This window comes from Pantherophis guttatus, chromosome 2 (genome assembly GCF_059756535.1).
Source record: "Pantherophis guttatus breed Tessera chromosome 2, ASM5975653v1, whole genome shotgun sequence".
Classification (NCBI taxonomy): Eukaryota; Metazoa; Chordata; class Lepidosauria; order Squamata; family Colubridae; genus Pantherophis; species Pantherophis guttatus.
This window is the reverse complement of record NC_142064.1, coordinates 264,347,930-264,363,440: the sequence shown is the minus strand read 5'-3', so window position 1 is coordinate 264,363,440 and position 15,511 is coordinate 264,347,930. Positions and strand designations below refer to the sequence as shown.

The following is a 15,511-nucleotide window of genomic DNA, read 5'->3' as shown; positions in this document are numbered from 1 at the left end:
CACCCCGAAGAGGTAGGCCAGCAACACCCTGAAGAGGTAGGCCTGCCTCAGCCAGACAGGGTAGGCCGGAAACACCCCGACGAGGTAGGCCCACCACACCCCGTCGAGGCTGGACCGTCACCCAGAGTGAAAACTGATCGAGATGTGGTGCAATTAGACCGGGGACCATCCACGGCGGGCACCCCGCAGCAACCCGGCGAGGGGGGGCGTCGATACCCCGGGCCCAGAAACCACCCGATCTGCAACCGGGGGACAGTAGACCGGAACCCTGAGGCCTGCCGCACCCTACAACGCCCCGGGGAGGTCGGCCATCGACACCCCAAGAAGGGAGACCCCCACCAAAGGGAGCCAGTAGACCGGGACCCGACCACAGAGGGAGTCCCACATTGCCCCGGCAAGGTCGGCACCCAACACACTGGGAAGGGCGACTTACACCAGCCCTACCAAGCAGACCAACCACACCCCAGACAAGACGCAAACCAACCCGAGGGAGGCCTGCACCAACCCGACAGGGACGGCCAACTACAGCAGAACGACAGCAAACAGCATTGACCACCCGGGGAGCGCCGCCCCAGCGGAGAGGGCCTACACCACTCCTGCGGAGGAGGCCAGCTCCACCCCGGCGAGGTCGGACAAGAGCCACCACGTCCCGGCAGCCACCAAGGGAGGGCACTGGTCTCAACCGAGGGACACCGGGATTGGAACCAGAGGGAGCCGCGAGACCCGCACCCCTGACCGGAACCAGCCACCACTGAACCGGTAAAAGACAAGTGGGACATTAGAGACTTACCGGGGTTCAGCAGTTCCGTACCGAGCGGTGACGACAGCCAGTGACAAGTAATCCATAACCCAGGCAGAGAAGAAAACCAGCATTGCCAGCGGGTGGAGGTCCGAGACCCGGCCGGAGGCGCGGGAACCCAGCCCACGCACTCGACGATCGGATCCTGCCCGGTTCCCGGGAGGGGACCGGGAGACACAGGAGCTCCCTCCGTCCACGAAGACGGCCAAACCAGAATGGAACTGCGCAGGTCATCTAGGGCTTCGCGATGCCCCGCGTACCTGCGTGATTACGTGCTTGATGGACAGACTAAGAACTGTGGGGGAGGAGTGTTATGTCCTTATAAGGACACCCGCCTGGATTGGCTGCCAGCCTCGGGCGGGAAGTTTGAATAGCTGTCTTAGGGGCGGTGCATCTGCCGGAGTGAATAAGGAGAGCTCCGGCAGCGCTGAGCCAGTCTTGTTACTGTTGCAATAAAGTTACTAAATGTATCGAGCTGGTCACGTCTTCCTTTCCCTGCACCTGATCTAACAAGCTATTGGATAGATGACCTCAGTTTTGACGCTAGAATACTTTGGTACCACTTTGGTCTGGTCTGTGCAAAGGACAGTGTTCCAGAAGTCATGTGATTTGTTCAGATGCAACTTTGCAAACCTCAGCCATGCTGCTATGACTTTTTTAGAGAGAAGAGGGTTTCCCCTCACAACCCTTCCAAACAAACCATACTTGTCCAGTCTTTTTCTAATTGCACTGTTATGAATCTTAACATTTAACATGCTAACTGAAGCCTGTAGAGTCTGTGATATAACTCTTTGTTTTTTTAGTAATTTCTCTGGCCATTGCATGGTCTGGCCTTGGGGTGAATTTTCTTGGATGTCCAGTCCTGGGAAGATTGGCAACTGTCTTGAATGTTTCCCATTTATGAATAATCTTTTTAACAGATTAAGAGAGTTGGAAGGGACTTTATAGGTCATCTAATCCAACCCCCCCCTCACTCAAGCAGGAAACCCTACACCATTTCTGACAAATGGATGTCCAATCTTTTCTTGAAAGTCTCAAGTGATGAAGCTGCCACAATGTCCAAAGGCAAGGTGTTCCATTGGTTGATTGTTTTCACTGTTAGAAAGTTCCTCCTTATTTCTAGGTTGAATCTCTCCTTAGTGCTTTGGAAAATAGCTTGACCCCCTCCTCTCTGTAGCAGCCCCTCAAATATTGGAAGACTGCTATCACATCTCTCCTGGTCCTTCTCTTCACTAGACTAGCCATGCCCAGTTCCTGTAACCGTTCTTCATATGTTTTAGTCTCCAGTCCCCTAAGCATCCTGGTTGCTCTCCTCTGCACTTTTTCTTCCTGCCACCGGTAGCCTTCCATCGCCCAGTCCGCTTCCACAGAGTTGGCCTTCTTAGGGTACATTCGGCTAGACAATGTCGACTGGTGACCCCTAGCGGGAGAGCCTTCTCTGTGGGAGCCCCTGGAATATGTTACCCCTGGAGCTCCGGATAATCCCAGACCTCCGAACCTTCCGTCGGGCCTTGAAGACCTGGCTCTTCCAACGGGCGGGCCTGGGTTGACTCTAAACTGATTTTGTAGCTTTTTAAAATCCTAAATCTTACATTTGAATTTGTATTTCCACGTTTAACCTTATTTATTGGATATTCTGCTTGAATTTGTCTTTTAACTTTTGTGTTTTCTGTTCTTAGTGTTGTGAGCTGCCCTGAGTTCTTCGGGAGAAGGGCGGCATACAAGTCCAATACATAAATAAATAATGCATTTTTTTGATCTCTTGCCACGTTTTATTTTATTTATTTATTTATTTATTTACTTCAAATTTATATACCGCCCTTCTTCCTAGGGACTCAGGGCGGTGTACAGCCAAATAAAAACACATAATAAATACATTAAGAACAGATTAAAAGAAAATATCTCAATTTGGCCCAAAATTTAAAAAGACAAACAAATTTAAAATAATTTAAAAGATTTGTTAGGCCAGCCCGGCTTGTTGGAAAAGGAAAGTTTTAAGGGCACGGCAGAAGGCACGGAGGTCTTGGATTCTCCTTATCTCTGGGGGCAGTTGATTCTAGAGGGTGGCCACTCTTCCATACTCTTCTATTTTAGCCAACAATTTTGTTCCTGTTTGTGCTGGTTGTTCTAAGATGAATACCACGTCATCTGATAAGTAAATTCATAAAATTCAATGAAAGAGAATGTATTTTCTTTTTCACTTGACTGTATGTGAAAACAACCGTTTGCACTGCTAAGAATTTGATTGACCCAGTCAACAAGGGAATTTCATCACTGAATGGATATTCGAACTTGGATCTGGGTAGTCTTCCATGTGTCATGATTAATGTAAGAGCTTCTTTGAGTATTGTGGCATATTTGCTTTTTCATTGTAATGTAACCCTTTTTCTTTTTTTCTCATCTTCTGCAGCCATTTCGTGCACAATTAAAGATACATTTTTATTTGAATCTTATAGACAAAGAAGATGGCAATGAGCACTCTGGACAACTGAGGATAACAAGCAACATTGAACACCAAAGCAAGTCAGTCCAGAAATATGAATATGAGTTGTGGAAAAGCTACATAGATGTCCATGTTGTGGGAAAGATACAACTTGCAAATCACAGCTGATTATGCTTGAGAGGATCCCGACTGGAGAAGAGCCATATAATACTCTAAATGTGGCAAAACCTCTGATCAGAACACCTCCATTGTGGTTCTTGGAAGGACCCACACAGGAGAGAAGCCCTAGAAGTGCTCCCAATGCAGTAAATTCTTTAGGAAGCATGGCAACGTGGACTCTCACCAAAGAGAAACTGTTTGAATGTCCTGATTGTGAGAAATGTTTCTGCGATAATTCCAACCTGGTGATACACCAGAGGATTCACACAGGCAAGAAGCCCTTTAAATGTCCTAATTCTGAGGATAGTTTAAGTCAAAATTCTTACCTCGTTTCACACCAGAGCACTCATACAGGAGAAAAAACGTTAGAATGTCCTGGTTCTGAGAAAAGTTTCAGTAAGAATTCCAGCCTGGTCACACACGGGAGGATTTACACAGGAGAAAAACCCTTTAAATGTCCTGACTGTGGGAAAAGTTTCAGTCAGAATTCCAGCCTGGTGAAACACCAGAGGATTCACACAGGAGAAAAACCCTTTGAATGTCCTGACTGTGGGAAAAGTTTCCGTCAGAATTCCAACCTGGTTCGACACGAGAGGATTCACACAGGAGAAAAACCCTTTAAATGTCCTGACTGTGGGAAAAGTTTCCGTCAGCATTCCAACCTCATCGACCACCAGAGGACTCACACAGGAGAGAAACCCTTTGAGTGTCCTGATTGTGGTAAAAGTTTCAGTCACAATTCCGGCCTGGTGAAACACCAGAGGACTCACACAGGAGAAAAACCCTTTGAATGTCCTGACTGTGGGAAAGGTTTCAGTCAGAATTTCAACCTGGTGAAACACCAGAGTATTCACACAGGAGAAAAACCCTTTGAATGTCCTGACTGTGGTAAAAGTTTCAGTACCAATTTCAGCCTCATGACACACCAGAGGATTCACACAGGAGAAAAACCCTTTAAATGTTCTGACTGTGAGAGAAGTTTCAGTCACAATTCCACCCTGGTGAACCACCAGAGGATTCACACAGGAGAAAAACCCTTTGAATGTCCTGACTGTGGGAAAAGTTTCAGTACCAATTTCAGCCTTGTAACACACCAGAGTATTCACACAGGAGAAAAACCCTTTGAATGTCCTGACTGTGGGAAAAGTTTCAGTCAGAATTTCAACCTGGTTCAACACCAGAGGATTCACACAGGAGAAAAACACTTTGAATGTTCCGATTGTGGTAAAAGTTTCAGTCACAATTCCAGCCTGGTGAAACACCAGAGGATTCACACAGGAGAAAAACCCTTTGAATGTCCTGACTGTGGGAAAAGTTTCCATCGGCATTCCAACCTGGTTCAACACCAGAGGATTCACACAGGAGAAAAACCCTTTGAATGTTCCGATTGTGGTAAAAGTTTCAGTCACAATTCCAACCTGGTGAAACACCAGAGGACTCACACAGGAGAAAAACCCTTTGAATGTCCTGACTGTGGGAAAAGTTTCAGTCACAATTCCAGCCTTGTAACACACCAGAGTATTCACACAGGAGAAAAACCCTTTGAATGTCCTGACTGTGGGAAAAGTTTCAGTCAGTATTCCAACTTGGTTCGACATCAGAGGATTCACACGGGAGAGAAACCGTTTGAATGTTCTGATTGTGGTAAAAGTTTCAGTAACAATTCCACCCTGGTGAAACACCAGAGGACTCACACAGGAGAAAAACCCTTTGAATGTCCTGACTGTGGGAAAAGTTTCAGTCAGAATTTCAACCTGGTGAAACACCAGAGTATTCACACAGGAGAAAAACCCTTTGAATGTCCTGACTGTGGGAAAAGTTTCAGTCAGAATTCCAACCTGGTTCAACACCAGAGGATTCACACAGGAGAAAAACCCTTTAAATGTCCTGACTGTGGGAAAAGTTTCCGTCAGCATTCCAAACTCATTGGCCACCAGAGGACTCACACAGGAGAGAAACCCTTTGAGTGTGCTGATTGTGGTAAAAGTTTTAGTCACAATTCCAGCCTGGTGAAACACCAGAGGATTCACACAAGAGAGAAACCATTTGAATGTCATTTCTAGTGTCGCATTGTAAGTCCAGCTGAGATATTGACTATTTAAATTGATTAAATTAAATAGAATTTGCCTGATTTTTTGTAGGGAAATATGCAGTGGTATTAGATGCAGCAGAGGAAAGAAAAAGTTGGGACGTATTACTTTGATAATGGCTATCTTGCTTTCAGCATAAGAAGTTGCTGGATATTTATTTTTGTAGAAATTTGGCTATTATGTAAAAAACTTTTTGGGAGTGTTCTTTGCATTTTTGTGATGGTGGATGATAGAAATGCTATGTGCCAGGAGTCCCAGCCTTTTTCTCCCTATGTGCCCCCAAGATTTTCAGCCTCAGAATTCTCCAGCCAGCATCTCTTGGGGATTGGAGCACTGAGACTATAGTTAAAGAGATTGTGCTTCTTCATATAAGGAAAAAACAAGCGGAGAAGAGACATGAGGGCTTTTTTCCAACGTTCTTCTTTTTCTACCCTGTTTCCCCCAAAATAAGACATCCCCTGATAATAAGCCCAATCGTGCTTTTGAGCGCATGGCAATAAGGCCAAGCACTTATTTCAGGATCCAAAAAAATATAAGACAGGGGCTTATTTTTGGGGAAACACGATAACAGTTCCAGAAATTCAGTGCACCAAGCATGTCTGTTCAGATTGTGTCAAGAATGAGGCACCCAAGTGGAAGAAACCATATGAATAGCAAATATATTGGGGGAGTTTAGGGCAGTGAGAAAAGCAATGTAAAATTTCAGATATAAAGGCTGTTCTGCCCTGCAGGTGACTTTCATGGTTCAAAAGCCAAAAGAAGCAATTCGATTGAAACGTGTCAGTTGCTACATATTTCTTTTCTCCCCAGATTTTATTCCATTTGTGGTACTTGCTTTAAAACTGGCTCTCCTTCATATGAGGGTGGCTTCACTGTGATTCGCTTGACTGTTTTTCGCACAACCACTGCAGCAACCCCATGGTCACATGTTCAAAATTCAGGTGCTTAGCAAAACACCCATAATTATGATGGTTGCAGTGTCCCAGACTCATGTGATCCTCTTTTGTCACCTTCTGACCAACAAAGTCAACAGGGAAGCCAGATTCAATTAACAACCGTGTGGCTAATTTAACAACTTCAGTGATTCACTTAACAACTGTGGCAAGAAAAGTTGTAAAATGGGACAAAACTCACTTAACAGATGTCTCACTTAGCAACAGTGAATTTTTGGGCTGAATTGCGGTATCAGAGTTGGAAGCGACCTTACAGGTGGTCTAGTCCAACCCACCGGTCAAGACAGGAGACCCTATTCCATTTCAGACAAGAGACTGTCCAGTCTCTTCTTAAAAGCCTCCAACCGAAACCCTGTCCTTTAATGCTGCTGAAGCTCTTGGGATCATTTCATCAATTAACATCCTCCCCTTGCTTTAAAGTTAGATCAAAAAGTGTGAGTGTATTGTATGGAGTAATCACGACAGACACCCTCCTCCACCCAAAGAATGAAATATTTTGGGTGATATTAAAAAGAGGCAGAATATTATATTTCCCCAAAGGAGAAATGGAGAAAAAAAATACTAGCAAAGGCAGAAAGCAGCCACAACAGTTTCCAGCAGATGCCTGAAGTTTTTAGAGATGGATATTTTGTGACCATTAAGAAATGTAGGCCAGCCTATTCACAAACAAAACACCTAGAATGCCAATGATGGGATTAAAATTTACATTTCCCCACCCAAAATCTAAGGACAGGACCTGACCTTTTAGTACACGGGTCCTCAAAGTACAGCCTGTGGGATGGCTACGGTCTGCTGAAGCAATGTATTGGGCCCACGCAGTTGTGGGATTCCGCCCTGCCCTTAGCCCCATCCCTATCAGCCATTCCTTGCATGGCTGGCTGTGTCACCTGCATCGCCCGTTCTCTAGCCATCGCCCTTATCTTCCAGCCCGCGGGGGTATGCAAACCGCAAAGGTAAGGGCGACGGGGGAGGGTGGGCAGGGGAGGGCGTGTTTCACAATGGGGGAGACAGGGTCTCCTCCTGGAGCCCATTACGATGTGGATCCACAATGTGACCCTGCCCCTCTCTCCCCTAAGAACAGCAGCGTCGGCTCGTTTTCGCCTCCCAGATGTCAGTCACTTGTCCTGCAGATACTACAGGCTGCCTGCCTTGTGATGCCCTGCCTTCCCACCAGCCAGGTGGTCTTTGGGTCTCTGCTGACCAGCTGATCATCAGTGTGCGGCTCATCAGCCTCTGGATGTCAGATTCCCACCATCTAGCACCAGTTCAGGGGTTCCTTCCCTACCACCACCCCCCCGGACAGACAGAGACAGACAGAGACTGAGGAAGGGAAGGAAGGATGATAGGAAGGAAGACAGATTCAGGGGTTGTTGTAAAAACTGTAGTTCAGTAATAAGGATGTGATGGCCCTCCAGTGGCTACTTCATTACCCTCCCATCGTTCCTGACTATTAGTTGTGCTGTTTAAAAAATCCAGTGCCAGCAGGGAGAAGTCACGTTGTGAGTGATTGAAATTCCTCACATTGAAACTAAGTGGTGATAGGTCATAACATAGGTATGTATTCTCCCTGACACATTTTCTTGTTATGTGCCCTATGATTTAAATTTCAGATAAATGTATTTCTCTGCTGTCGTCTTGTTAATTCAGCGAGCTATCCCAGGGCACTGCCGGGGTTGACGGTGATCCTGCAGAAGATGCCTCAGGAGCCAGTCTTATCTCTGTACCCATCAAGCATTCCATGTCCTGGTTTCTCTTCCCCACCCCCATTTGCTCTTGTAGCACACTTTTCTTTCTTTCGATATAAGAGATAAAAGTCCCTGAATGTACCTGAGAGCTAAACTTTAGTTGTATTTGAAATCTTAATTTCTCCGGAGGGAATCAAATAGTGGAGGGAAGGAGAGACAGAGATAGACGGAGAGAGAGGGAAGAGGGAGAGAGAGAAAGAGAGACTGAGACTTGTGGATTATAGGCTCCTTGGGGCTGAGAAGAATTGCTGCAAAACTGAGTTTATTGAAGTGGACCACTAGACTCCTAAACAACTTAATAAAATAGAATAACAGAGTTGGAAGGGACCTTGGAGGTCTTCTACTCCAACTCCCTCCATAGGCAGGAAAGCCTACACCACGTCACTCAAATGGTTATCCAACATTTTCTTAAAATCTTCCAATGTTGGAGCATTCGCAACTTCTGGAGGCAAGTTGTTTCACTGATTAATTGTTCTGTCAGGAAATTTCTCCTTAGTTCTAAGTTGCTTCTCTCCTTGATTAGTTTCCACCCATTGCTTCTTGTTGTACCCTAAGGTGCTTTGGAGAATAGTTTGACTCCCTCTTCTTTGTGGCAGCCCCTGAGATATTGGAACACTGCTATCACGTCTCCCGTAGTCCTTCTTTTCATTAAACTAGACATACCCAGTTCCTGCAACCGTTCTTCATATGTTTTAGCCTCCAGTCCCATCATCATCTTTGTTGCTCTTCTCTGCACTCTTTCTAGAGTCTCCACATCTTTTTTACATCGTGGCAACCAAAACTGAATGCAGTATTCCAAGTGTGGCCTTACCAAGGCATTATAAAGTGGTATTAACACTTCACGTGATCTTGATTCTATCCCTCTGTTTATGCAGCCTAGAACTGTGTTGGCTTTTTTGGCAGCTGATGCACACTGCTGGCTCATATTTAAATGGTTGTCCACTAGGAGTCCAAGATCCCTCTCACAGTTACTACTGTTGAGCGAGGTACCACATATATTGTACGTGTGCATTTTGTTTTTCTTCCTAAATGTAGAAGCTTACTTTTTTCACCATTGAATTTCACCATTGAATTCTAAATAGTTAGAAAGGGGAGAAGTGGAATAATAAAAAGGAACACTCACGCAAAAGAATTTAAAAAAAGAGAAAGCTTTCTATCTAATATAAAAGTCCACAACTGTGTAGTATTCAAAAGCTCTTTTATATATCTCACTCAATTTTACAGCTCTCTTTCCAGAGTCGCTGTTATCTTCTCCTTTCAAGTTTTAACCGTCTGTCAACAGTGGTTTCTCCAAAGAGCACCTGAATAAACAATCCTGTAGACACTCTTTGATGCTCTTCTAAGTTTTATCTATAAACTGGCTCAATGACCTTGAATTATAACACAGTTGCTACATTCATCAGTGAAAAAAAAGGAAAAAAGAAAAGATATAATGTTTCAGTCCACTAGATGGCAGTATTTCTTGCTTCTTCCACTCTCCCTCTATCTCCAAAGAAGTGAGGGGGAAAAATAAAAGTTAAAGTTTAACCAAAGGGGAAAGTAACAAAACTATTCCAAAATCTTATAAACACAAAAGGGACCAGGAATTTAGTGGTTAAACAGGTAAAAAAGAAAATCTCCCTTCTGATCCAGTCCAGTCAAATTTAAAAAGTAAAACTCTCCACAAGCATGCAGAAATAGAAATAAATTATATTGCAGGAAAACTAACTTAAGTTCAGGCTCAATTCCGCCGCTTCTATTTTCAATTTTAATTATCTTTTCACATCAGAATGTTCTTAAAGTCTAATTAAAAAATCTCTCACCAAGTTGTCACACTTTCTCTTTCGTTCTCTTCCATTCCGGAGGTCTCCCAACTTCAGCAGCTTAATGGCTGCCTCTTCAGCGCTGGAAAAAAGGGCTTCTCCTGGATCAACCAGGGACTTTGCAGTGTCCCTGGGATCGGCAAGATGTTCTCTCCTCTATCACTGTCTCTACGGGACAGTGGGGTCCGATTTGGACCGTCCAGCGGTGAAGATATCAACGGCGGTCTCGGAGCTCCGAAACCTTCCGTCATCCCGTCGTGACGTCAGCTCTGCCCTCCTGGCATGACCTGTTTTTCACAAACCCATATTGGCTTTTGATTATTACTTTGTTTGCTTCTAGGTGTTCGCTGATTCATTGCTTGATTATCTTTTCCAGAATCTTCCCTTGTATTGAGGTCAGGCTGATAGTTTCCTGAATCTTATTTTTTTTTCTCCTTTTTTGAAGATGGGAACTACATCAGCTCTTTTCCAGTCATCTGGCTGGAAAATCCTGTGCTCCAGGATCTTTGAAAGATATAGTTCAGTGGTTCTGAGATCTCATCTGCCAGTTCCTTCAGAACCTTGGGGTGTAATCCATCCGATCCTGGTGATTTGAACTCATCTAGGGTAGACAGGTGTTCACTTACCATTTCCCCCCCTATTTTAACTTGTGTTCCTAATCTGTTTTTTGCGGTGCTCTTTTTGATAGGTTGGACTGTTTTTTCCTTTTGTGTAAAGACAGATGCAAAAAACGAGTTATGTAGCTTTCTCACCTTCTTGCCACTTTCTCCCAACAAAGGACCAATTGTTTTCTTTTTTTCTTTTCCATGTCCATCTAATTTCTATTTTATGTTTTGATTTTTTTTGCCAATGTGCAAGAAAGAGCATTTATTGGTTGAGATTTGAAGTTGCCACTTGTTAGACCAATCTGACACATAGTCAAGGTCTTTTTAAAGGGTAGTTGCATTGTCAGTGGTGTTGAATAGTTTAACATCAGCAGCGAAGAAAACACAGTTGCTTTTAATATGATCAAAAGGTCATTTATGTGAAGTATAAAGAGTGTTGTACCTAAATCACTGCATTGAGGAACACCACTGTTAACAGGTACAGGATTTAATAGAGTGCTTCCTATTTGGACCACTTGTTGTCTGTTTGACAGGAAGGAAGCTATCCATTTATGTAGGAGTCCAGAAATGACATAAGATTTTAGTTTTTTTTTTTTTTAATTTGATTTATATGCCGCCCTTGTCCGGAGACTCAGGGCGGCTTACAGTGCGTTAAGCAATACCCTTCATACTTTTTGTATACTTATACAAAGTCAGCTTATTGCCCCCACAAACTGGGTCCTCAATTTACCTACCTTAGAAAGGATGGAAGGCTGAGTCAACCTTGAGCCTGGTGAGATTCGATCTTACTTTAATTGCAGACACCCGGTGTTAAAACAGAGCTCTGTCTGTTGAGCTATCCAGGCTCATTTTTAGAAGTAATTTGTCATGTACCACTGAATCAAAAGTTTTACGGAGGTCTATGTAAATTGCGTCTATGCTTTGTGCAGCCATGCTAGTTTCTTTTGAGAGCTGTTATTTTTCTTCTTCATTGGTATTGGGCTAGACTGGGCTTTTATAATCTCACTTTTCAAAATTTCCCAAGCTTCTTGAGTTGTTTTCCCCTTGAGGATTCTCATCCGTGGATTCCTTCCCAAGCTCTAAGTTTATTGAAATTAACTCTCTTAAAGTCCAAGACTCTAGTTTGACTTTGTTCTACTACTTGTGCTTGCATAATCTTGAATTCCAATATTGCATGATCACTTACACCCAAGGTTCCTGTAGCTTCAACACCTTCTATTATTTCATCTCTGTTCATGACAATTAAGTCCAATATGGATGATACCCTTGTTCCCTTCTCTACTTTTTGGGAAACAAAGTTGTCTGCTAGGTTTGTTAGGAACCTGTTGGATCTTCCACTTGGCGCAGACTTTGTCTCCCAGTCGATGTCAGGATAGTTAAACTCCCCCATTACTATTGTGATGTGTTTCCTACATACCTTAGTTAGCTGACTAGCAAAAAGTTCATCTATTTCCTCTGTTTGGTTGGGTGGCCTATAGTCTACGGCAATGCCATTTTTTCCCCTTTAATATTGACCCAAATGCATTCAAGATAATTTTCATCATTGTTGTGCTCTATTTCTGTAGAAATGTAGTTATTTCTTATATATAGTGCAACTCCACTTCCTCTTTTATTTGGTCTATTTCTTTTAAATATTTAAATACCTCTAGCTGTATATTCCATTTGTTGGTTTCATATCCACCACGCTTTCGTAATGGCAGCAATATCATATCTGCTTTCATTTACTTGAATTTCCAATTCACTCTGTTTATTCCTCATACTCTGTGCATTGATGTATAGACATTTGAGTCCATTTTGATTGACCCTGTGTTTACTATCTACGTAATCTGTGTTGTTCCTGACTGCCCCTATTTTCTTGCCACCTGTTTGATTAGTGCACATGGTATGTCACTCACTATTAAATTCTTGGTTTTGCTTGACAGCAAGGTTGGTAATCTTACTCGCACAAACATCTATGTTACATGCACTGATAACCCTATTAATTTTAGAATGCTGGGGATAGAAATGTTCTGTATCAATTAATTCTCTGTCCCCACTCTTCAGTTTAAATCTGTGAATTTAATGCCAAGTGATTCAGTCCCTTTCTTTGATGGATGCACCAAGACAAAATCCTTTTGTGTCATTGGCCAATAAAGAATTCTATAATATTACATATCATAACAGCGGCGAGAATAGTTTATCCGCAACAGTGGAAGAGTGAAAACATACTTAAAGAAAGGGAAATAATAAAGAAAATACTTGATTGTGCAGAATGTGATATACTGAAGCTAGAACTGAAAAATAAAGGAGAGATAGAATACTATAAGATTTGGAATAGGTTTATCAATGGTTAGACTTAAGGAATAGAATTTAGAATGAGTAAGAACAAGGAGGCATAGACTGAAACAAAAGGCAATATATGTAATATAGTATGTAAGTGTAAGTGTGTATAAGAGGTTAAGTATGTGTATATAATTAGTAGTAATGTATATTGAATACATAAGTGACTTATGTTATACTTTATAAAGCGGAGATATCGTCAAGACGGTTCCACCATGTACAATTTTTTAAAAAAAACATCTCTCAAGTAAGCAGCGTGTGGATCCTATGCAGAAGAGACTCAGACAGACATCGCCCTAATTCACAGGAGTATAAGAAGTGGGAAGAAAGTAGAAAGAAGAAACTTGTATGTGTTTTTTCCGAAAAAGAAAACATGACTCAACTTACCAAAAACAGAACAGTAAATGACAGGTTACGAATGCAAATTAAAATACAGGTAATCCCTGGGTTACAAGTGTTCCCTTAGCCAACATTTGAAGTTACAAAAATACTGTGAGATCATGTGAGATAAGTAGCATGGGAGTTTGTGTTACTGATCTTATATGATCTCGCCCTTTAGGCCTCTATTCTCTGCAAATTGAGACATTCCTTCAGGCTTTCCCTCCAATTGCTGTTTCCTTGCCAAAGCCTGCAGGGAGATTGCCTTCATGTAGGCTTTGGCAGCAATATGCAAAACGCTTTTGTTGGCACCAGCAGAGATTGGGAGGAGCAGGCGTGTCCCTACGAAATCCTATTCCTACAGGCAAAGAATTTTTGAAAAGGGCTGCCGAAGCCTAAAGGGTCGCAATCCTCAAGCACTTTGGTGACAGGAAAGAAGGCCCGACAGGCCACATGCAGCCTCTCAGGGCTGCTTTCTTGGTGCTGGAAACCTTATCAAGCCTAAATATACACCCTCCCCCCAAAATAAGCCCCAGTGAAGGTTTGGGGGTGGCAAGCAGGAGGCAGCCCTTCCCTTCCCCGGTCACCTCATGGAGGTTCAGCCCCTTAATTGCTGCCTGCTGATCAGCTGAGCAACCCAGATCTCCAGAGCACCTTCCCAGCTGCCAGCCTCCTCCCCCTTTTCCTGCCGATTGTTCTTTACTTGGGATCGCAGCACAGACACACATCTCCAAAATGCTCCATCTGGAGCCTTCAGCCTTGCAATCCTGGAGGGGTGTCTGTGCTCTGATCGCAAAGAAAGAACAGTGTGTGAGAGAGAGAGAGAGAGAAAGAGAGAGAGACAGAGAGAGAGAGAGAGAGACAGAGATCTACAATCCAACCTCGGAGAGTTATCCAGGGCTGGCAGCAATGTTCTCTCCACCCCACCCCACCCTCTCTCTCACACACACAGGTCCCTCACCCCCAACCCTCCTAAGACAGCCACATCCCTGTGAACTCATGTGCCCCCCCCCCGCCGCCCCAGCACTGACCATACACCACGCGCCTGCTCCTGCGCCATAGAGGCGGCCCGCCCACATTCACCCAGGCGCCGCGTCCAGATAGCCCATGCTACTGAGCGCCTGTCACAGCAGCACCAGCACCAGCATCACCGCCCCGGGGCTTCCTTGGCAATGCGGGCGGTGGCAGCAGAGAATTCTCCATGTGCGGGGGGCAGAAGTCAGCATGCACACTTCTGTTGGGGGTGGGGCAGCGGCTAAATGGTGGGGCGCAGGGGCGGAAGTCACGGAGAACTACAACACCTAGAAGGCCTGGGGCGTCCCGTAGCTGGGTGCAGGTCTCTCACCAGTGGTGGCTGAGGCACTGCAGGTGTTGCTGCTGCTGCTGCTGCTGCCGCCTGTGAAGGCTCTGGCTGGCCCACTGAGGGTCAAGCTCAACCACGGGCACGGAGTGCTGCCCATGGCCAGGCCAGCCAAGCTGCATTTGTTGGGGCTGCTCTCGGCATAGCTGCCTGGCGTCTCACTGCCAGGCAGCAGAGAAGAGTAACCAGGGCCTGCAGGAAGAAGGGAGGGCGGGCAAGGGTCCCGCGAAGCTCCCCTCCCCAGGAAGAGTCCAGCCTGGTTGCCATCCTGTCCGGTGACTCCCAAGGCGAAGGGGCTTCCTGGGCTTGTTCGCGGCCACTCCAATCAGTCACCGCTTGGGTGGAGGGACCACGGGGCGATTGGAGCGGAGAAGAGCAGGGGGAAAGGGGAGGCCTCCAGTGACTATCACCATAGAGCGGGAAGCACACTCCCAGAGCAGCCGCTGCCCTGGCTGGAGTTTGGAAGCCACAGAAGCGGAGTTTGTGTGAGAGAAAGAAAGACTTCTGTTGCTTCTGCTGGCTGGTTGCACACAAAGAAAGCAGCAGAAGTCTTTCTTTCTCTCCTCTAAACTCTGCCTCTGCAGCTTCAAAAGCCCAGCTGGAAACCCCTGCTTTGTGGGCAGCCGGGGCAGAGAGGCGATGATGGGCAAAGGGAGCCGCAGCCCTGATGGATAGTCAGCCACATCGATGTGGTGAGGCCTGGGAGGCACGTGAGCAAAGGGACACAAGTGCTCCCGCAGCTTGGCGCCTTCAGGCTGCTCATGTTCTACACACACTTGCAGGAGGGGAGGGGCTTGATGGCGGCACGCAGAAGGACCCTCTCTCTGCCGAACCCCCTGCTGTGAGTGCTCAGGCCGC

At 45.1% G+C, this 15,511-nt stretch overlaps 2 protein-coding genes across 2 annotated transcripts in view; both read left to right on the top strand.

The window, feature by feature from the left end:
* LOC117657215 (uncharacterized) overlaps positions 1 to 5,518 on the top strand; it is a 46,916-nt gene extending 41,398 nt beyond the window's left edge. Inside the window, exons 8-10 of the mRNA XM_087885239.1 lie at positions 374 to 759; positions 858 to 1,096; positions 3,348 to 5,518. Of these exons, the coding sequence (XP_087741365.1) occupies positions 374 to 759; positions 858 to 1,096; positions 3,348 to 5,464 (2,742 nt within the window). The 3' untranslated portion in view covers positions 5,465 to 5,518. The remainder of the gene's footprint in view (positions 1 to 373; positions 760 to 857; positions 1,097 to 3,347) is intronic.
* LOC132710032 (uncharacterized) overlaps positions 1 to 15,511 on the top strand; it is a 120,163-nt gene that overhangs the window by 6,766 nt on the left and 97,886 nt on the right. The gene's annotated exons all lie outside the window — the stretch shown is intronic.